The sequence below is a fragment of the Corythoichthys intestinalis genome, chromosome 4, assembly GCF_030265065.1.
Source record: "Corythoichthys intestinalis isolate RoL2023-P3 chromosome 4, ASM3026506v1, whole genome shotgun sequence".
Lineage (NCBI taxonomy): Eukaryota > Metazoa > Chordata > Actinopteri > Syngnathiformes > Syngnathidae > Corythoichthys > Corythoichthys intestinalis.
In genome coordinates, this window is record NC_080398.1 from 6,173,165 (window position 1) to 6,196,270 (window position 23,106).

The 23,106-nt window shown below is 36.2% G+C and overlaps 1 protein-coding gene across 1 annotated transcript; it reads right to left on the reverse strand.

Moving 5' to 3' along the window:
* Window positions 1–1,821: 1,821 nt before the first annotated feature.
* Window positions 1,822–22,345, reverse strand: LOC130914296 (uncharacterized). The gene is made up of 8 exons (XM_057833348.1): window positions 22,303–22,345; window positions 19,971–20,009; window positions 17,068–17,255; window positions 11,869–11,991; window positions 11,733–11,789; window positions 9,042–9,239; window positions 5,951–6,061; window positions 1,822–4,291 (listed from the first exon to the last, which is right to left on the reverse strand). Exons 3-8 carry the CDS (start codon window positions 17,242–17,244, stop codon window positions 4,214–4,216), a joined length of 744 nt encoding a protein of 247 aa, XP_057689331.1. The 5' UTR covers window positions 17,245–17,255; window positions 19,971–20,009; window positions 22,303–22,345; the 3' UTR covers window positions 1,822–4,213.
* Window positions 22,346–23,106: the final 761 nt, after the last annotated feature.

Consider the following 23,106-nt stretch of genomic DNA (forward strand, 5'->3'; position numbering starts at 1 on the left):
TGCAATTTATGGAGCAATTCATGGAAGCCCCGGTGTTATCTGACGCTGTAAACTCATTGGATGCGTTGCATAAAAGGCGTTATGTGGAAAAGCTTCAGTTTATCCATTCGCCAGATCCATATTTGATGCCTAAATGGATGTTTTTCGACCCGCTGTCTTCGCCGTCTCTGCCTGCCATCTGCTACCCTGATATTTACAACTATCTTGTCCACACAAAATCAGCCTATTCTCACGAAAGTTTGAGAAACTTTAAGAGCTTGGAGGCTTATAAATACTTCGTTGCTGGTTGGGTGAAACAGGTCCTCGTCCACGAAAATTCGGCAGGAATCTTATCTTATGCTCCAGAAGGTGAGTTACGAAATTTTAAATTCAAAATCTTTTGTTCTTGCTAACATCCACTGTCAAGTCTAATGTATTTCATGTCATTTGTCAATGGAGCTAGGGCTTTTAATGTTTATATGGTTTAGCGATAGCACTCTCACTACATACATATATAATATGTAATAAATATGAAGTGCGATAGCACTACTCCAGATTGTCCCTAGTTGAATTTATTTTTTGGCTTTTGACCTCAATAGTGAAATTGTAAATTAATTGTATGACAACTGTCTTATTATCCCCTTATAATTATATATTTTCAGGTAGTTCATTCACAACATCTGAGTGTATGATGTCGGCGATTAACCTAGCAATGATCTTAATTGTGGTTGTCCGCCCAAAACCCTCTAAATATATATTAAATTCATCTTACCAGATATAAAATGACTACTACATAATATGTGGTAGTCGTTTGGAGCCCAGTTTTCTCGTCGAATTGCAGCAGCCCATCTCGCTCTCCTCTCCGGGTCTCTCGGGATCCAGTAGAACTTCAAGTCTCTCCGTCTGTCTTCTCTGTTATTGCAACTGACCGCCACACACGACTTCACCATTTTGATTATTCATGTTAACGAGCAGGAAAACACGCCATAATAGGAGAAATTTATGAAGCGGTAATGCATTAACATGAGGAGTAGACGGACAACATGGGGCGGGGGCGTGGCTGTGACGTCACGTGAGTAGGGTCTATTGATTTCAGGTCACTTTCTGATGATTTTTGGGACATTTCCAGGTCAATTGTTAATTTGGGTCACTTCCCATGATTTTTGGAGCATTTCGGGTCACTTCCTATTGATTTGAGGGGCGTTTAGTATCACACAATTTTTGTTTCTGCACAAACTCAATGGCAGGGCCGGCCCAGGCCATTTGGGGGCCCTAAGCAAAATAAAGCCCATATTTTTGGCCCACCATTTTGTCACAGTGTACTGTGAAACCCATACATGCAATCCAAGCCATACGTCCATATTTTGTATAATAATAATCAGATTTTGTTGCACTGCATACTTCAAACTTCACACCCCAAATGATTGTCAGTACTTACAGTAGATGGCGCCAAACCGTTTTCCAAAAGAGGAAAAGAAAGAAGCTAATGAAGAACGTTTATTTTTTAAGCTTGTAATCAAGTATCAAAACTCACAAAAATCAAATAAAGCAAACTGTAGTAAACGGATGTTTGTATAGATAAACGGCAATGCGCGCCACATTATTCACGATGCTCTATTAACAACGTATAAAATGAGGTTGCCAGATTGGGGGCCCCCTAGTGCTCAGGGGCCCTAAGCAGCTGCATAATCTGTGTATAGGCTGGGCCGGCCTTGCTCAATGGTATCCATCATCTGTACAAATAAAATTAAAACAAATTCAAAAAAATTCAAAAACTACACAAGTGTTGTGACATTTTATTTGCATAACAAATTTATTGAAAATTAGATTTCTTATGTTCGTGCAAAAATGCGTCGTTCATCGACTATAAAAATCACTCATTTTAACCCCTTGATAGCTGAATTTACATTTATGAAATTCGTTAATACATAGGTGTTCATAAGAAAATAACATTTAAAAAAAAAAGAAGCTAAAAATGATACTTCTACAACAAAAAAAATGTAAGATTAAAAAAAATGTTTTTCTTTATATGTATATTAGTGCTGCACCGATTAATCGATTAACTCGTATTCGATTAGAAAAAAATATTCGAATTTTGTTGCTTTGAGTATTTAATAAATCCAAGGATTTATCTGCTACAGTACTTTATTCTTGTTCAAAAATGATTTGGTTGGACAGTTATGTTTAAAACATCATAATTATGACTTTTGAAGTGCTTAAAAAACATTTATTTATATACATTTTTTAAATCACTTTGGGGGGAAAAGTGAGAAAAAAACATGTCTTATATGTATCTCTTTCCAATGGTAAATCGGAATAAATACATTGGGCACAAAACACACACACACACACACACACACACAAAAAATGGGGGTCGTGCGCTACTTCGCGGTTTTTCACTTATCGCGCCGGGTTCTGGTCCCCATTAACCGCGAAAAACAAGGGATGACTGTACACTGTGGTGATGGTGAGTCATCTAAAGTCTTTCCAAACAGCTATTTAAGTCATCTTGTGAAAATTTCTTGAAAAAAATATATATACATATTTTTTAATATCGCAATATAATATCGCAATATATCGCAAACCCCCCCAAAAAATCGCAGCATTAGTTTTTTCCAATATCGTTCAGGCCTACATTCAACATACTATACATGAGTACTGTATTTGTTTATTATAACAATAAATCCACAAGATGGCATTAACATTATTAACATTCTTTCTATTAAAGGGATCCACAGATAGAAAGACTTGTAGTTCTTAAAAGATAAATGTGAGTACAAGTTATAGTAATTTTATATTAAAACCCCTCTGTATGTTTTCATTTTCATAAAATTTGCAAATTTTCAATCAAATCCGTTCTTCCACAATGTCTTTAACTATGTAAGGTAGTGACTGAAATACACCACAAGGTGTCATGGGCCAGTTTTAAATTAATTAGAGATCTAGCAATGTTTTTCTAGTGCGTTTTGCCCCTCAACTGACGGCGTAGTTTCCGGGTTCATTGTACCTTACGATCATTTGCGTCTAGACTTTACAACATACGAGACCTCTGATAGTTTATATATTGTGACTAAATGGAAATGGTAAATATATTGCCATCTAGTGTATTTGTGAAGTTTTATGTGTATTTTGCATAGATATTTTGATAGGGAATGCCAGTTCTCTTTGCATTGAGCGCTTTTCTTTTTGTGAGCATTGTTTTTTTTTGAGAGATAGGAATATTATTTTTTGTTGTGCGTTCAGTAAATGATACTGTAGCGACTTAACTGTTCCGCCCAAATGCATGAGAGGAAGTTGGGCAACCATGACTGTCAGTGGTGGCTGCAAATGGTATGTGTTCTGCGTTGTGTTCAATGAAGCGTGTTAAGAAAAAGATCATCTCATGTCAATCTTCCCCACATCGCTCGCCACAATAGTTATGCTTGTTGTGGAAGAGTCGCCAAAGCTTATGCCGATAAATAGTGCGGCCCCAATGATTTCTCTGCCTCTTACCTCTCAATGTACAAAAAAAAAGGGCGCCACTGTAGTCTGTTGCGGCAATGGTTTAGTGAGTCATTCCGCGCATGCGTTAAATGCGTTAAATATTTGACATGATTAATTGAAAAAATTCATCACCGACCGTTAACGCGATAAATTTGACAGCCCTAATAATTAATATATAAGATAATACAGTTCAAATGACTTTTTTTATGGCTTCATTTTTATTATTTGGTGGATTTGTTTTGTTTTTAACAATCTTGATGATTTAATGTGACTTTTGAATGTATTGTAAAGCACTTTTAGCTATCGTGCTGAATTGTGCGATACAAATAATTTGCCTTGCCTATATTTTGATTTTTGAATATAGGATTTTCCCATTTTTATTAGCACTTGTCAATGTTATTTTGGATATAAAATTCTGTATTTATTATCCATTTCCCCCAATGCTTTTTCATGTATATTTGGTAAACGTAAATTCCGGTATCAAGGGGGGGTCAATAACAACAAAAATACTGTAGAATTATTGCAAAAGCAGATTACAAATATAGAAACTTACCTCAGTTTATAAAAAAAATTGAATCAACTGCAAGTAGCATATTTTTCTGACTATAAAGTGCACTTTTTTTTTTGCAACGTATACTCAGGCCTGATTTTTTATACTTAATACTATGATGTATAGTGTTTGCGCTTTGTCTCTTATTTTGCATGACTTATAGTGCAAAAAGCGTAATAAACATGAAATATTTCTCGGATTTTAGACGGAAGGTTTGACGAGAACTTGCTTATCTCGGAACTCCAGGGAAGTTTGGTCTTCTTTCACGTCTTCGGGGATCTAAAAAATTGAAAAGAAAATACACAATACGTAACAATCGGCGAGGACTGACAGTGAGAGACGTTACAGTGCCACAGAAGGTGATAGCCGTCCAATCCGTTTGGACAGAGAGGGGCAAAATAAAATTAAAAAAAAAAACGTTTTTCCATCTAAAAAAAAAAAAAAAAATGTTTTGTGGCAATATGAAAATTTCAAAGAGCTCAAACTGGATTCATCCAAATTATTTTTTTAAATTAGTTTTTTTAAAATAATTTGCATAAAAATTAAAAAGGAATAAAAAATTAGGGGTGTGGGGGTGTGGAGGAATACAAATAAAAGTAATACAATTTTAAAACATTTTTTAAAAGTATATTTTTTACACCTATTTTTATTTTGTTATAAAATAAACATATGGGGGAAAATATAAATATAAGATAGAACTTAAAAAGGGAAAAGAAATCTTTGAAAAAATACAAATAAGAGTAATACAATTTAAAAACATTTTTCAAAAGTATATTTTTATACTTATCATTATTTTGTTATAAAATAAAAATCTTAAATAAAATAAAATTTAGTATTTCGTTTTATTTTTTTTGAGAAAATACAAAATACAAATTTGTATATTAAACATCTTTAAAGATTTAATATTTGCTATTAAAAGGCATTTTTTATTTAAATAATGCAAATAAATTTAAAATTTGGTATAAAAATTAAAAAGGAAAAAACAATTGGGGGGGAAATACAAATAAAAGTAATACAATTTTAAAACGTTTTTCAGAAGTATATTTTTATACTTATTTTTATTTTGTTATGAACAAAAATGAAAATCTTAAATAAAATAGAATTTAATTTACTCTATTTTTTTAAGAAAACCTGCAATAAATACACATTTTTATATCAAACCTTTTTAAAAATGTAATATTTACTATTAAAAGGCAATTTTCTTTATTTAAATACTACAAATAAATGTTATATTTTGCATAAAAATTTAAAAAGGAACAAAATAATTTTAAAAATACATATAAATAAAAGTGATACAATTTTAAAACATTTTTTAAAAAGTATATTTTTTACCTATATTTCTATTTTGTTATATGATTTCAAAAAATGTGAAAAAATATACTAATGATAAATATACATAACATATAATGACATAAATTATAAAATAGAATATTTGTTTTTTTGTGTTTTTTTTTTATTTCAGGAAAATACAAAATAAATTCAAATCTAAATATTCTAAATTAAAAAATGTAAATATTCACGATTAAGAGGCAATTTTAAAAAATATATAATTGAACAAATGAACCAAAATAAAATTAATTTACTGTTAAGAGCCAAAAAGGAAAAAATACAAAAATAAAAAACAAAGATTTGGATGATTATTGATTGGTGCAACCCAATCCAAACAGATTAGACATTTAAATTATTCTACAATAAAGAATATTTTCTTCTATTTTTGCTTATAAAAGTTTGTTTAAGAACAAAAAAAGTAATAATGATTGAATGAATGAATGATTGAATTAAAAAAAAAAAAAAATACAAATACATAACAAAATTACTATTAAGAAGCTCAAATGAATTTTCCACAACTGCCAGTCGAAATGAATTGGAGGTCTATCGTCATCAATGGCAGCTAATGAGTTGTCAAACTAAAAAAAAAAAAAACAGTATGCGGCGTGCCTTATCGTTGCTCCTCAGAGCTTTGATGGTCAAAATGGAGGAAGAGAGCACCAAGCACAGCTCCAAGACAGCCAACACCAGCAGAATTCCGTTGATGGCTTTCAGGAACATCTAGAGGGATAAAAAAAAAAAAGTTATCGCTAGGAGGAATCCAATCCATTTGAAGCGGGATCTTTGGCAGGGAATTAATATTTGTTCATTTGCTGCCAACCAGGAAACTGGATGTACAGTGGGGCAAATAAGTATTTCGTCAACCACTAATTGTGCAAGTTCTCCCACTTGAAAATATTTGAAAGGCCTGTAATTGTCAACATGGTTAAACCTCAACCATGAGAGACAGAATATGGGGAAAAAAAACAGAAAATCACATTGTTTGATTTTCAAAGAATTTATTTGCAAATCATGGTGGAAAATAAGTATTTGGTCAATACCAAAAGTTCATCTCAATACTTTGTTATGTACCCTTTGTTGGCAATAACGGAGGCCAAACGTTTTCTTTAACTCTTCTCAAGCTTTTCACACACTGTTGCTGGTATTTTGGCCCATTCCTCCATGCAGATCTCCTCTAGAGCAGTGATGTTTTGGGGCCGTCGCTGGGCAACACGGACTTTCAACTCCCTCCACGGATTTTCTATGGGGTTGAGATCTGGAAGCCAGTCTTACGAAGCCACTCCTTTGTTGCCCTGGCTGTGTGTTTGGGATCATTGTCATGCCAAAAGACCCAGCCACGTCTCATCTTCAATGCCCTTGCTGACGGAAGGAGATTTTCACTCAAAATCTCTTGAAACATGGCCCCATTCATTCTTTCCTTTACACAAATCAGTCGTCCGGGTCCCTTTGCAATGCGTTGGGGGGGGGGGGGGCACTTTGAGTGTCCTAAAAAGCGCTCTATGAGAACGAGGCGTTATTAGACTTTTATTAAATATGCTATTGCTCCAAGTCCAACTGTCCCCCTTACTTGCACACGCTCGAAGGTCCCCATGTTGCTTGTTACCTGGGGCCCCCGGGGACCCTTGCTACGCCTCTGTTTGCAGCAGGAGGATAGCAGTCAATGAATGTCGGTTCATTCGTTGGCAACCCTTCCACTCCAAATGGATTGGACATCTGTTGAGTTAATTATCGAGGGTTGATTGAATATTTGCTTGATTGATTGAATATTTGCTTGTGCTCATATATACCTAATACATATTGCCATATTTTTTCTTATTTGCTCTGTATGCAAGCGGGGAAAGCAGCACATAGCCAAAAAAAAAAGCGCACCAGAGTGTGCAAAACATTGAATTATTTCAAAGAAACAAAGGAGGGTACACTCTTCTGTCCTGTCTCTTCAATGCCAAGCTTGGCTGCACGTCGGCCGTGAATAAACACCAAGCGCCGTCACCCAGTTTGTAATTTTTTTTTTTCTTCATTTTTTTGTACACCAGAGGGTGCTGTCACCGTACTAAATAATGATGTTTCAATGACAATGGGCCTGTAAGTGCTATTAGTATTGTTCTTAATGCTAATTGAAAGGTTTATTTATGTTATGGTTTATTTCATGGTATAGAAAATTATATAAGGTTAAAAGGTCATAAATGTATACAGTATATACAGTGATTGCACTCAAGGGAGAGATTGTCAATGATAAGGTAATAATTTAAGGTAAAGGCAATTCATATAGGCAATTCATTGATATATAAATAAGGTTTCAGAGGAAAAAGGTGAAAAGTTTTTGTTAATTTCTAATTGTGTTGTTTTATTTGTGTGCACCGTAGCTCTTACGGCGTGTTTACATCAAGGATGGAATAAAAGTTGTAAACCATCAGATTAAGAGACCATCTTTCCAATCGGGATGCTACACTTGTTAATTCTATCAGCATTTGAACTCATTGTTTATTTGTGATTTATTATTGTTATTTACGTGTTTATTTGTACTTTAATAATTTAAGTGTTCCAATATATTTTTTGTGAATTGATAAGCGTCAACAAAAATTTCATTGCTAAATTAGTAAAAAAAAAAAATTTTTTTTAATTTTTTTTATTTTTTATTATTAGATTAGTCGACTAATCGTAAAAATAGTCGGCTGAGAATCGGGAGAAAATTAGTCGTTTGGGACAGCCCTATTTAAGTGTTACAAAGTTTAAAAAGGGTTGGGGTGACAACTGCCTTGCTTCATGGCCGCAACATTGCGTAACTAGACCTTCTAGGACATCTTCAGCATCTTACGTCTGGACTTTCGAGGACAATCTTCCATTCGAGGACATCTTCCATGGCCGCAGCGTTGCATAACTGAAGTGTCTGGGTCATTCTGACCATTTTACCTAAGTGTATTTAGTTAGTTCCACCTACATGCTCACACATAGCCAATCAAAATCACATGGGTGTCTCCAGCTTGCTTTCCCCCTCCCTTTAGGGCGGCACCCTTCTGTGTTAGGACAAACCCCTAATAAAAAGAGCAAGGAGGGTTTTTCTTTAGATCAATTTTGGTGACTATACAGCGTAATCTAGCATTTCTGTCTAGTCCCTCCTTGCTCTCCTTGGCCAAGAAAACTGAGTGTCTTCTCTCCTTATTTTTGGGTAATTTTACAAATGTCTACCTAAGGGTCTATTTTTGAACTTGACAACATCAATGGGCGCCAATAATTAAATAAGCAGATCCTTTGACATTGATAACAATCCTTTGAAGAAATAAACCAGTTACGTATTAATTGGAATGTCAATGCATTGACTTTGATGGGACCGTTACCCTGACCAACATGGCTGCCCTGAGGCTATGTTGGTATTGGTAGGGGCGAATTCAAATGAGTTTATCGCTATGATACGTCCAGTCTATTTGAAGTGCCAGTAGCACCCTTCTCATTTAAAGATCTTTTCATGCCTCTGCCATCGATATTGAAATGAGTTTGTGACAGCAAATGAACGAACTCATTTGCTGCCAATCCTCCCTTTTCAAATGGATTAGACACCCAGCGCTGTCAAAGGCAGCCACCGAGTAAATAGCACATGCTTGGACATTGATAAAATAACATTTTTAAGAAATAAGCTAGTCATGATTTCATTTAAACGTCAGCTAGCGCCATATACATGCGTAAAAATACGTGTAAGACGTACAAGAAGCAGGTCTTTGGCTTCCAGGCATCGCTCCTTCAAGTCTCTTTCGTGTCCGCTCGGCCCGCTGTTGGAGTAGTCATCTTTGCTGAACTCGCACACGTCCCATATGTCTATCACGACCATGTTGATTGCGCAGAGGACGATGTTGACCAAGGCGAAAACCACGCCGCTGAGGTTCAAAATCGCGTTGATGATGAGCTAAAACAATCAAGACACGCTACAGCTTATAGAAAGACACTTTGTGTGATCGATGCACAATATTGAGGCGACTTTATTCATGTTTTACGAATGAGAAAATGCCATTTCTGGGGAAATTGTCTCAAGATGCTTCATATTTTGGTCCCGTAAACTCTGGATTACATTTAGGGGTCATTTTCTGATGATTTTGGGACATTCTGGTGTCACTTCATGTTCATTTTAGGTCACGTCCTGTTGATTTTGGAGTTATTTTCTGTTGGTTATCCAACGCTCATCTTTCAGCACCATTGGCGCTGGTTCATTGGCAAGTCACGGTCCAAATGGAATGGACGTCTAGTGCTGTCAATGGCAGCCGATGAGTTCACAAGGAGGTGAAAATGCCCCAAAATGAACAGTAAGTGACCCATGGGAGAGAGTTTTAGCCCCTTGATATAAAACAGTATACAATTAAGCATTAGAAAATAAACAAGTGCATAAAAATACTATTAATTTAAAAAAATAAACAATATTTATTGGAAGAATTCAGGTAAAATTGACAAAATCCTAATAAAAAAAATCATGAAAAGATGATGCATAAAAAATAAAAGTTAAAAAGAAAAAAAATATATATATATGTATATATATATACATTTTTTAAATAATAAAACAGAGGTCTTTATTATTAAATTCCTCCTATTTAATTATTTTTTACTCCCCTACCATTTTTTAAATATTCTATATTTACTTTTTTCTCAATTTTTTGTTGGGCATATTATCAATTAAAAAAATACTGAAATAATAAATATTAAAAAAAAAAAAAAAAAAACGAGGGCCTCCTTCTTATTTTTTTTATATCCCAAAATTATTTTCTTAGGCTTCAAATATTTTCTTTTATTGTAATGTTTTATTTTAATTTTTTTTTTTAAATTTTCATGAGGATGTTCCCTTCTTTGTAAGCTATATAAAATATATATTTTTATAAAAATTTCTCATGAAAAATTCAGTTAAAAATTACACAATCCGAAAATATTAAAATTAATCTGTTTATTATTTTAAACAAAATTAATAAGTAATACATGCAAAAAAAGGAGGACTTCATTAAAGAATTCCTCCTTTTTATTTATTTTCAAAACCCTCAAACGATTTTGTTTGATTTATATATATGTATATATATGTGTATATATATATATATATATATATATATATATGTTAGTGCTGCAACGATTAATCGATTAACTCGAGTATTCGATTCAAAAAAAGATATTCGAATTAAATTTTGTTGCTTCAAGTATTCGTTTAATTAAAGTGGCGTTGTAATAGCCTGGTACACCAGACTCACCGCTGTTCCAGCTATTGAGTCTGGCCACTATTCCCGCGGATACAATTTCCAGGGCGGAGCAAGCCACAGCAAACAGACAGCGGAGTGGACCAATCAGCGACGGGCAGGGCAGACGTCACGTTATTAAAGCGACGAGGGCAGGACGAGGGACTTGCGCGCGGAAGTAAACGTACGAGGAGAGCGGAGTTTATTCAACATGGCTAGCGCGGGACATACTGTTGTCAATGACTCGTGTCGATGTGTTTTTGGTAATTTAAAACATTTTACCGTGGATTGGAACATGTTCTCGGCTCTCCTGTTCAGCTTTGTTGTTGAGACGACTTCCGACGCGCAAGAGTGACGTTGCCCGTTAAGAGCACGTCACGCAAATAAACGAATCTGATTTGTCGATTGATTTTGTACCAGCTCGAAAAGGCTGTTAATGGGATGGTTCCCAGACTATTTCTCTCAGTGTTTGAAAAATACGGGGAGAAAAGTCTGGCAGAGCCAGGCAAGCGTTGTAATGGTTTATTTTGAAAGTGTTTGCATTTAGTTTTATTGATTAGGGTGGATACACTGCCCTCTGGTCTGCCTCTTTTCACATGGCTGAATCCAACTGCTCCCTATTAAGACCAACGTAAGCTAAGTTTTTGTTTGAGCTAATGTTTTTTAATGCATTCATAATTTAGTTTATAGGTATATTTAGCCGTTTTTTGTGGGAATATGTGTCTGAACCATTTGTGAAGAGCATTGAAAAAAAACAACTTTAGTATTTTATAGCATTTAAGCTAGCACCTTTTAAATTTAAGTTAGCCAATTGTTCTTTTGTTTTACATAGATCCTCATTTTTAAAAAAATTATACCGTTTGAGGCTCAGCTCAGGTATTTTAATTTTTCATGTTCCTTATCCGATTACTCGATTATTCGAACTAACTAGTCCATCGATTAATCGACTACTAAAATATTCGATAGCTGCATCCCTAATATATACATATATATATATATATATATTTTTTTTTCCGTTTTAATCATTTATTTTTATTTATTTTTTTTTTCATTTAGGATTTTCTTTTTCTTTTTTTTAATATATAGACACACATATACAAAATGAAGTGCTTTTGTGGTTTCAGACTGGCTGTGAGCACACCAGTGGTTCAGTATTTTTTAATTTACGGGTACATGAAAATACAACTCACCAGACACGGACTTGGGTACTTCTGAGAGAAAATGCAGAAGGCGCCGAAAAGCACAAACTAGCAGCAAAATGGGACATTTTAGCCGAGTTAGTCACAATTTGAAACACGTAAAAACAACAATGCTGCTGCTGCTTACCACCAAGCCCATCCATAAGGAGAACAAGTTGACCCACATGTCCCACCAGGGGTCTCTGTAACCTGCGAACAAGGGGAGGATGCCGATGGCGATGGTCATCAGACCCACGGCGATCTGCAGGCTCTACCATGGAAAAAAATTGGCTGATTTATTGGTGTTTGAGTTGAAAATGCACGATCGTTAAAGCAGCATGACCTTCTCAAAAATTTGGAGTGAACAACTGGCCCTTGTTTCAGTAAGAAAGTCTCACTCCCTCACTTCGCTCATGGTTAGGGATGGGAATTGATACGATTTTTCCGATACCGATTCCATTATCGATATTGATTAACGATTCGATTCTTTATCGATTCTAATTTGGGGAAAAAGAAGAACAAACGTTTTAATTGGCATCGAGTTTGTTTAATCAGAACTCACAACCTTACAAACTCACAACGAAATCAAAAGAGGCCCAAAGCCTCAATGTTAACTGTGGCAATAAGTGGCAAATACACAAGAATGTGTAACATTTTACTGAAACATTTTTCTAATAGATATAAAAAATATTGGTATATATTGGCATATAAGTCGTTGGTCTGCCGTTGGCAATATGTGTTAAACTTGCAGGGGTCCCCAAACTTTTTCCTGTGGGGGCTAGGGTTGTTCCGATCATGTTTTTTTCCTCCCGATCCGATCCCGATCGTTTTAGTTTGAGTATCTCCCGATCCGATTGCTTTTTTTAAGGGCTGTCAAAATTATCGCGTTAACGGGCGTTAATTAATTTTTTTAATTAACCTTGTTAAAATATTTGACGCAATTAACGCACTTGCCCAGCTCAGACAGATTTAAATGACAGTAGAGTGAAAGGCCCACTTGTTAATTGTGTTTTGCGGAGTTTTGCTGCCCTCTGCTGGCGCTTGGGTGCGACTGATTAAACTTGGGTGCGACTGATTTTATGGGTTTCAGCACTATGAGCAATGTGTAATTGTTGACATAAACAATGGCGGGCTACTAGTTAATTTTTTTATTGAGAAATTTTACAAATTTTATCAAAACGAAAACATTAAGAGGGGTTTTAATATAAAATTTCTATAACTTGTACTAACATTTTTCTTTTAAGAACTACAAGTCTTTCTATCCATGGATCACTTTAACAGAATGTTAATAATGTTAATGCCATCTTATTGTTATAATAAACAAATACAGTCCTTATGTACCGCATGTTGAATATATATATCCATCTTGTGTCTTATCTTTCCATTCCAACAATAATTTACAGAAAAATATGGCATATTATATAGATGGTTTGAATTGCGATTAATTACGATTAATTAATTTCTAAGCTGTAATTAACTCGATTAAAATTTTTAATCGTTTGACAGCCCTACTTTTTTTTGCTCCCGATTCAATTCCAATCATTCTCGATAATTTTTCCCGATCATATACATTTTGGCAATGCATTAAGAAAAAAATGAAAAAAACTCGGACGAATATATACATTCAACATACAGTACATAAGTACTGTATTTGTTTATAATGACAATAAATCCTCAAAATGGCATTTACATTAGTAACATTCTTTCTGTGAGAGGGATCCACGGATAGAAAGACTTGTGACTTTGTATATTGTGACTAAATATTGCCATCTAGTGTATTTGTTGAGCTTTCAGTAAATGATACTGTAGCCATGCCCAAATGCATGATGGGTGGATGTAACACGCCCAGGGGTCGCGTTAACCGAATATTTTCCGTCGTTGACCGGTTTTTTAAAACGGTGACGGAAAAAACTGAAGTCCATCTGTCATTTTGACAGGTTGCAATTCACACCCCAGACCACAGGGTGGCGAGTGAGCATATTAATTAGCTATTGTCTCTCTTGATGCATGACGTCCTTGGCCTTACTCGGAAAAATGTCAAGGCAACTGAGTGTTTGCCTGGCACGGCCAGACTGTTCTCCCTGTATTTTTCAAACACTGAGAGAAAAGTCTGGGATCCAGCCTCTCGAGTAGGTACAAAATCAATCGACAAAACAGATTTGTTTATTTGCGTGACGTGTTCTTCACAAGCAACGTCACTCTTGCGCTTCGAAAGTCGTCTCCACAACAACACAGATGGTGAACAGGAGAGCCGGGAATATGTTCCAATCCACGGTAAAATCAGTTTTAAATGACCAAAAACACATCGACACGAGTCATTGACAACAGTCTGTCTCGCGCTAGCCATGTTGAATAAACTCCGTTCTCCTTGTATGTTTACTTCCACGCGCAAGTCCCTCGTCCTGCCCTCGTCGCTTTGCTAACGGCACGTCTGCCCGTTGCTGATTGGTGCACTCCGCAGTCTGTTTTGCCTCTTGTTAAGCTTGTTCGGACAGAATATTAATTAAAAATAAATGAAAACTAAATACTATTGAATATGTCATTAGTATCATTTTAAAAATGTAAGTAACGGTTAAAAATAGATTATGACCGGATTTTTATGACCCTGTCAGTCAAAATGACAGACAACGAAAAAGTCTAGCGCAACCTCTGCTTAGCACACAGAAAACAGATATGAAGAGCAGTGCGCCGCCGCCGTTTTCCAATGGACTCACTCACGCAGCGACTTGTGACGACGCAGTATCTTGTCCGGTTCTCACGTCGCCGCCGAGAAGTGACATTTTCGGCTTGGGATCGTCACGACGACCGCCCTCACCTACGGTTCTACCTCGGCCGCCGAGAATGCCTTTTTTTCCCTTGCCTTTTAGCTTTGACTTTTAATACAGTGGGTGATGAGGAAAGACCACTGTTTACTGTGTCTAAAAATAATTGTAGCGGACAGCCAGAACCCAAATCAATTAAGACACCACTTAAAGACATTAGACCCCAATCTCATTGATAGGCCGCTTGATTGTTTTTCAGCGAAAACGTGCCGAATATTGCCAACAATCGTCCCGCTTTGTCAGTGTTATATCAGTAAACCAGTGAGCATTGTTAGCATGCTCATTGCAAAATAACTCCACACCATTGCAAAGGAGGTAATACTGTGAGCAGCAAAAATAAAAACTGTCCTTCTGACCAAGGACACTTTTTTTCTTTTATTCAGTTTTGTTTTTTCGGTCAAATTTTTCGGCATATTGTCCTCATGAGTGAATGTTTCTAATGAATTTGAATTTGTTATTACTTACTGATTTTATTTTTCTGTATCAAACGGTCAAAAATGTACGTTGAGTGTATTTTTACATTTTGGATGTGACTTTTTTTGAAAATGATACGCGTCAAGTCTTCTCTGTTACAAACAAAACAATGTTAATAAAGTTATACTTTATTATAAGTTGATCTATGTTACTTTTTTTCTTTATTAGAAAAAACAGGACACAATGTTAGACAGATGCGTATTTATAATAGTAATTTTATAGACAAATGATACTATTTACAGTGGCGGCAGAGAGTTTGGGGGGGGGGGGGGGGCGCGAAACACTTACGTCTTCCTTAGGGGGGGTGTAACAGAAAACAGTGGCGCCTCCAGAAATTTTTCATAGGGGTGGCCAGATGGGGCCACTTAAAATCTTGGGGTGGCCAAAACTAAAAGCCATAATTTCAGGTTTTCATTATATTGTCGCAGTAAAAAGGTCAGGGGAAAACTTAAGAAAGACTTAAGGACACGGCTACTGATATACTTTGGTGTATAATGTAATATTTGATGTTACTAATGATTTAATGTGCCTAGTCCATTACTGTCCAGTCAACATTTTGAGTTCCACAACAATTCTGTTTTATTGTGTTATGTATATATTAGGCATAAGGTGTACATTTAACTAGGGCTGTCAAATGATTAAAAATTTTAATCGAGTTAATCACAGCTTAAAAATTAATTAATCGTAATGAATCGCAATTCAAACCATCTCTAAAATATGCCACATTTTTCTGTAAATTATTGTTGGAATGGAAAGATAAGACACAAGACGGATATATGCATTCAACATCCTGTACATAAGTACTGTATTTGTTTATTGCAACAATAAATCCACAATTAACATTATTAACATTCTTTCTGTGAAAGGGATCCACGGATAGAAAGACTTGTAATTCTTAAAGGATAAATGTGAGTTTGTATATTGTGACTAAATATTGCCATCTAATGTATTTGTTGAACTTTCAGTAAATGATACTGTAGCGACTTAACTGTTCTGCCCAAATGCATAATGGGAAGTGGTGCAACCATGACTGTGTGTGGTGGCTGCAAATGCTATATCTTCTCTGAGTTGGGTACACTTCAGGGTGTTAAGAAAAAGATCAACTCCTATCATTTTTCCCCACGTCGCTTCCCACAGTATTTATAGGTGCTGTGGGAGAGATGTAAAAACTTTTGCCAATTAAAAGCACGGCCCAAATGAATGCTTTTATCTACTCCACTCTGCCTCTTATCTCTGTATATAAGTAAAACCGCGCCATTGTAGGCTGTTTGCTGCAATGCGTGAATGAGTCATACAGCGAATGCGTTAATTGCGATAAATATTTTCACGTCATTAATTTTAAAAAATTAATCACCGCCCGTAACTTGATAAATTTGACAGCCCTACAATTAACAAAACAAAATAAATGCATTCATTTGGGATGAAATGCATAACTGATGCTACAACAATCTAACGATATACTGGCAAGCGGGGTGGCCAGTGGGGTGGCCGACCAATTTATAGGGGTGGCCGTGGTCACCCCTGGCCACCCCCTAGGGGCGCCACTGACAGAAAATAATTGAAAAGCACTGGTCTGGAAAACAAGACACGTCACGACGGAATACGCGTCTTTAGGAATCGTTAAAGGGATCGTTAAGCTTTTTCATTTTGATATCGAGGCCTCGAAACACTAGGAACCGGTTCGGAATTGGAATCGGATTTCGATTCCCATCCCTACTCACGGTGACATAAACTAACTTGGACCTCGTATCACGGCTCTTTTAGTCCTCATTTCTAAATATTGGCATTAATACATTGAAAACATCTTGAAAATTAAAAAGAAGACATGTTTCTGCAGAGGACTTGTCGTTTGCCACTTAAAGTTAGTTTCCTGGAGGTTCTCCCATGTGAAGCGGTATTCTGGCAACCCAAATGGGCAAGGCATTGTTAGCTAGTCAAGATTTTGATCTCGTTGCAGTACCATTTTTGGCCATCAATCCTAAATTGAACACCTTTACGTGATTTAAAAAAAAAAAGCCCGAACTGACACAATAATTGGCAGCAAATCTCACCCCCAGCAGAGCTTGAGAAGAGCCCATGGTGGTCTTCATGCGCTGGGACACCGAACAACACCTGGGGCTGTAGCACATCTGCTTGAAGAGTTGGCAAAATGGAGGCAAGCAACTTTGGCTGTCAGACGTCACCGTGTAAATGGTGACTCCGTTACCCTTGGTCACAGTCACGCTCATCTTGCCTCACTCTGTTCGAGGAGAAAGAAATAAAACATTCAATTATTGCTGTGCAGTACGGATTAAAAAGGTAGATATTGGCCATTTTATAGCACGATTTTGTTGAGGAAAAATGATTCCGCTGTTGTGCCGAAAAATGCCCCCTCCCACATGAAATGTCCCCCCCCGATGGAAGCGCTTATTTATGATGCTTTATTGAGGTGAAACTTTTTCATGGACGCATTACAGTAATGGATTTACGACTGTAAAATCAATTTTAAATAAATAAATTACACAAAATACCAAGGGCGTAGGTTTGGTCTAAATATTGGTAGGGACTATATAACAGCATAACATCCATGTGCACTTTTTCTCGAGACAGGACATTAATAAGACAAAGCAGATTGGATGAACGGTGGTCAGGGCTACACTTCTCACCAATGTGAACCAAATTAATTGTTAGGCTAAATTATTCATGTAAAATAAATCAATACAAATTTATTTAACTTCCACACTGCAAATTTATAACGTCTTAATTTGATCATTTTTCCTAAATCTAGTCGAATAATTTTCTCCATCTTGTTCTGAGTGTTAAAGGCCAGTTAACAGATGAATGCATCAGATTATTCCACTTACTTTAAGTAAGTATTACTATTACTACAGTATTTGTTCTTATTAAGGCCATACAACTACAAAACTTCATTATTTCACCTAAATCAAGAAAAAAAATGTTTTTTTAAGCGTAGTTTCAGGCAGGTATTTTTCTTATTTCAAGAAATCTAAGTGAGTAAAATTTACTTGAAGCAGTAGCAGATACAGTACGGCAAATAAGTATTTAGTCAAGCACTAATTGTGCAAGTTCTCCCACTTGAAAATATTAGAGAGGCCTGTAATTGTTAACATGGGTCAACCTCAACCATGAGAGACAGAATGTGGAAAAAAACCCAGAAAATCACATTGTTTGATTTTTAAAGAATTTATTTGCAAATCATGGTGGAAAATAAGTATTTGGTCAATACCAAAAGTTCATCTCAATACTTTGTTATGTACCCTTTGTTGGCAATAACGGAGGCCAAACGTTTTCTGTAACTCTTCACAAGCTTTTCACAAACTGTTGCTGGTATTTTGGCCCATTCCTCCATGCAGATCTCCTCTAGAGCAGTGATGTTTTGGAGCTGTCGTTTAGGGGGGGGGGTCATCAAGTCATCAGCTAATCAAACTTGCCTTTGAGGGGGGGAAATGGACTAACACATTCAGCAAGTGAAGAGGGGTCAATGTAAGTTTGAACATATTGAAAGTGAGTAATTCACTAAATAATGGTAGGGTTAATTCTATCCTTACAGCATGGGAAGACAACTTAAATGACCTATATAATTGAAGTCATTATACAATGCAAATAAGGTTGCGTAAAAGTTGGTGGGGACAATTTAAGCATCCTGAAGAGTTGCTAGTCTTATATATCCCTACCGTCCCTATGCAAACCTACGCCCTTGCTAAATACTAGTACTGTATTTTGGTAATAAATCGTGGACTGGGCCACATAACCATCTCTGAACAGAAATGTATTAGTCTACAGCAGGCGTCTCCAAACCGGTGTTCGGCCATTCCTTACTACGCGGTGAAACGTCCTACACAATGCTCAGGGCGCTTGCGCATGCATCCACACGCATGCGCACATCGGTTAGAAGCGGCGAGTACTCACTATTTTTGTTTTTATTTAGTTATTTAGAATCTTTTCACTACCTCAAAGATACTTTTTGCATGTATTACCCTCTCATATTTTTAACCATTGTGTTTTTTTGTGTTAGCTTTGAAGCAGTTGACCACATTAGTCACGTAGCGTATTTAAACCATCCTTATTTGATATAACTACATTTAAGTATTTTCTGCAGGCATTTTTTTGTACGTTATTCCTTTATGCATCCAAACAAAACAAGTTTAGAGCGCACGGTAGTACTTTAGGTGTCAAATTCGACTAATGTAGGACGTTTCGTCGATGTAGCATAATTTGGCAGAACACCGGTCCTCATGGGCCACTGTGGGTTCTGGTTTTTGTTCATACTGATCAAGCACAGACCTTTTAACCCATCTGGTTTCTACTAAAACAAGCAGCACCTGACTGCAATCAACTGATTAAACTTATAAAACACCAGATTGGTGAAAGGGTGTGTTCTTGTTTTGTTGGAGGGAAATCCTGCACCCACTGCGGCCTTATGTGGAATAGTTTGGAGACGGTCTCCAGGTTTTCACGACCATATCCCAATGAGAATCACACAGGCATGACATTAGTTCAAGCAGAGTAAAATAATACATATTCACAGTACAAGAAAGTCATTTCCGTGTCCATCGATTGGTAAGAAAAAAACTGTACGAGTTACGTGTGGGCGCTCCCGTCAGGGGGGACATTTCACGCGGGGGGGGGGGGGGGGCATTTTTCGGCACAACATCGCCTCAAGTCCTTTCTTTCTAGAACTCTATTATTATTGTTATGACGAGTCGCATCCTTTTGTTACGAGAATGACCTCATTTTTTGTTTATCTCCGTTTATAATCAAGCCAAGATGTACATTAAAAAAAGAAAAAAAAACTTCCTAGTCAAAATCACAACAAATAAATAATTTAAAAAAAAAAACTTTGCCGCAGCTCACTTCAGCAAAACGGTGAGAAAATAAAACAAAAATGCCACAAAACTGATTGTTACCAGCACACTGCCCACAAAAAAAAATGTTATAAAGTGTAATAACTTACAACTAAACCAGAATTCCTGTTTTTCGACGTGTTTCTTTAATAGGGAATGGGACGTACTACGTCATTGTTTGGACGCGCCTCCATGCTGGCAATATGATTCACTTCCGGTTCAGCAGACTCAATGCGGATTGTAACGTGTGGTCGTGCTAAGCTAACTCTTTCGGTGTTTTAGAAAGAAAATATGGGTGCTTATTGTTGCGTTACCGGGTGCAACAGCGTCTCCTACGACAAAAAAAGGGGTTAGGAAAAATGGACTCACTTTTCACCGTTTTCCTGCATGGAGGACCAAATATCAGATCACGAAGGTACGACAGATGGCTGGATTGCAGCGGTTCGTCGGAAAAGCATTTCTTATGATCATATTTCTGCTGGAATGAGAGTGTGTTCCCGTCATCTCTACTCTTGTAAGTTGAACGATTTATCCGTTTTGGTTTCAATACATTTTTGTTGTTGTTTTTTTTTCACCATTTTGTAAATCTGCCTCGGTAGCAATGCTAACCTACTGCTCCTCCTCACCTACCTGTTATGTTCCTAGGAAAACCTGCATATGAAATGCTGACAACACATCCCGATTGGTCACCATATCTCGTCTTGGGTTATTCTGAGGTCAAGCGCACCACATCGGAGCGTTATGAGAGGTTGGAAAGGCGAAGAGTGCACGCTGAAACTTCAGTTTGCTCTGCTCTTATAAACACGAGCCCAAGTGTTGTTGTGAAAAGTCAATAAAATATGAATACCAAAACATGACTTGAACAACTTCTTGACAAACTGTAACTGCTTGTTGTGTACTTCAGGTCTTCATAATAAACAGGTGTAATAATTACAAAGTCAGGTGACTTAATTTTGTTATTCTATTTGGAGTATGCATTGACAATTTTTGGACAGTGTTGTAGACAAAAACTGGGACTGATAAATTGCAATAGATTTATTTCAAGTAATGCAATTTCTCCAATACGATATTTGAATTGACAGTTTAATATCTTTAAATTAGTGCAAACAAGGCCCACCCTCTGACGGTGGCAGCAAATATTATATAATAAATTATAAGTAATACACAAATACAAGATCACAATAAACGTGTCTTTGTCAAAGTAGTTTAAAACACTATTTACTGGCCTTGGGTAAGTTGCCAGACAGGATAAATATGTGCTTTAAAGTTCTTGCATTTCCATTTTAAGTATTGCAAGTACTAGTCTCCAACACAGTATTTGAACTGACAGTTTAAAACCATTTTAGTACAAAATGGCCCACACTCTGGCAGGGGGCAGCAAATATTATAATACATAATATAATACATTATAAAAAGCTATATACTATATAAATACAAGATCACAACAAAACCTGTATTTTTCAAAGCAGTTAAAAAAACATCCAGTGGCCTTAGGTAAATAAAGGTGTATAAATATGTACTTTACAGTTCTTGCATTTCTATTTTAGGTATTGCAACTTTTCCAACACTATTTGAATTGACAGTCTAAAGTCTACATTAGAGCAAATAAGAATATTATAAATTAAAAATAATAATAGAATATATAAATTAAACATTACAATGAAACGTGTCTTTGTCAAAGTGGTTAAAAAAAAACAAAAAAACACGTCACTGGCCATAGTTAAATAGCCAGTCAGAATAAATATGTGCATTAAAGTCCTTGCATTTTCACAAGTTAAAAGCCCGCAGTTCATCAACAAGAAGGGCAGACCCAGATGGCGTCTGCTGCAGGGGCTTGTTTGAGTCCGACATAGGACAAATGGAACCACTCCATTGAACAAATTTTCTTTGTCAAATGATCCAAGAAGAGAGATGGTGACCAATCAGGATGTGTTGTCAGCAGGTTTACCTAGGAACACAACAGGTAGGTGAGTCGTAGTAGGCGAGCATTGCTACCGAGGCAGATTTACACAACGGTGTAAAAAAACAAACAAACAAAAAACGTATTGAAACCAAAAGTGGATAAATCGTTCAACTTACAGAGTAGAGATGACAGGAACACACTCTCATTCCAGCAGAAATATGATCATAAGAAATGCTTTTCCGACGAACCGCTGCAATCCAGCCATCTGTCGTACCTTCGTGATCTGATATTTGGTCCTCCATGCAGGAAAACGGTGAAAAGTGAGTCCATTTTTCCTAGCCCCTTTTTTTTGTCGTAGGAGACGCTGTTGCACCCGGTAACGCAACAATAAGCACCCATATTTTCTTTCTAAAACACCGAAAGAGTTAGCTTAGCACGACCACACGTTACAATCCGCATTGAGTCTGCTGAACCGGAAGTGAATCATATTGCCAGCATGGAGGCGCGTCCAAACAATGACGTAGTACGTCCCATTCCCTATTGCCGTCCCGGAGTTGTTGATGTTGCAACAAGTCGTAAGCGTACACTGGGCGGCGGTGTGCTCCTTACTAGGGATGGGCGGATCGATACCAAAATATCGATATTTCGATCCAGCGCGTTAAATTTTAGGTATCAACCCCCAAGCAAAAGCATCGATATCTGGAATTAATATATTATATTTTCTTTGTCAATTATGGGGTATATTTTTTGCACACTTTTTGTACTACTTTTCCCTTTCACATTCTACATGAACGTAAGCAGTGCATATACATACATAAGCAGTGCACCGGCGTGTGCTCCCGCCCCCATTCACGTCCCTATCCTGTGTCGAACAGCATGCTTTTCTTCCGCCCCCTTACGCCTAATTTCTTACTTAACCTTATTATTGTTTCTTATTCATTTATTATTATTTCTTGTGAATTTGTTTCATATTTTTATTTTTTCATGAAATGTTTTTCTATATTTTTTATGTTACAAACAATTAAATGCTTGATTTCTTACGTTTTATTGCTACTTATTTTTATTTGTTAAAGGTCTGTTTCAATTATTTCAAGATTTAAAAAAAAAAATGTATTTATTTTTATTATTATTTTCTTTTTATTTCAAAATCTGTTTGAAAATTGTGTTAGTAAAATAAAATTCAAAAACGGCAAATGACTATTGATTATTGGATTTGTTTTTAGTGATCTACCATTTGAGGGCGGTAACATGCTACTATTAATTCGTTCTTTAATTAGATCAAAAATATTTAATTTTGGTAGATTAAAATTTGATCAAATACAACGTGTAGCAGGGAAATGTTC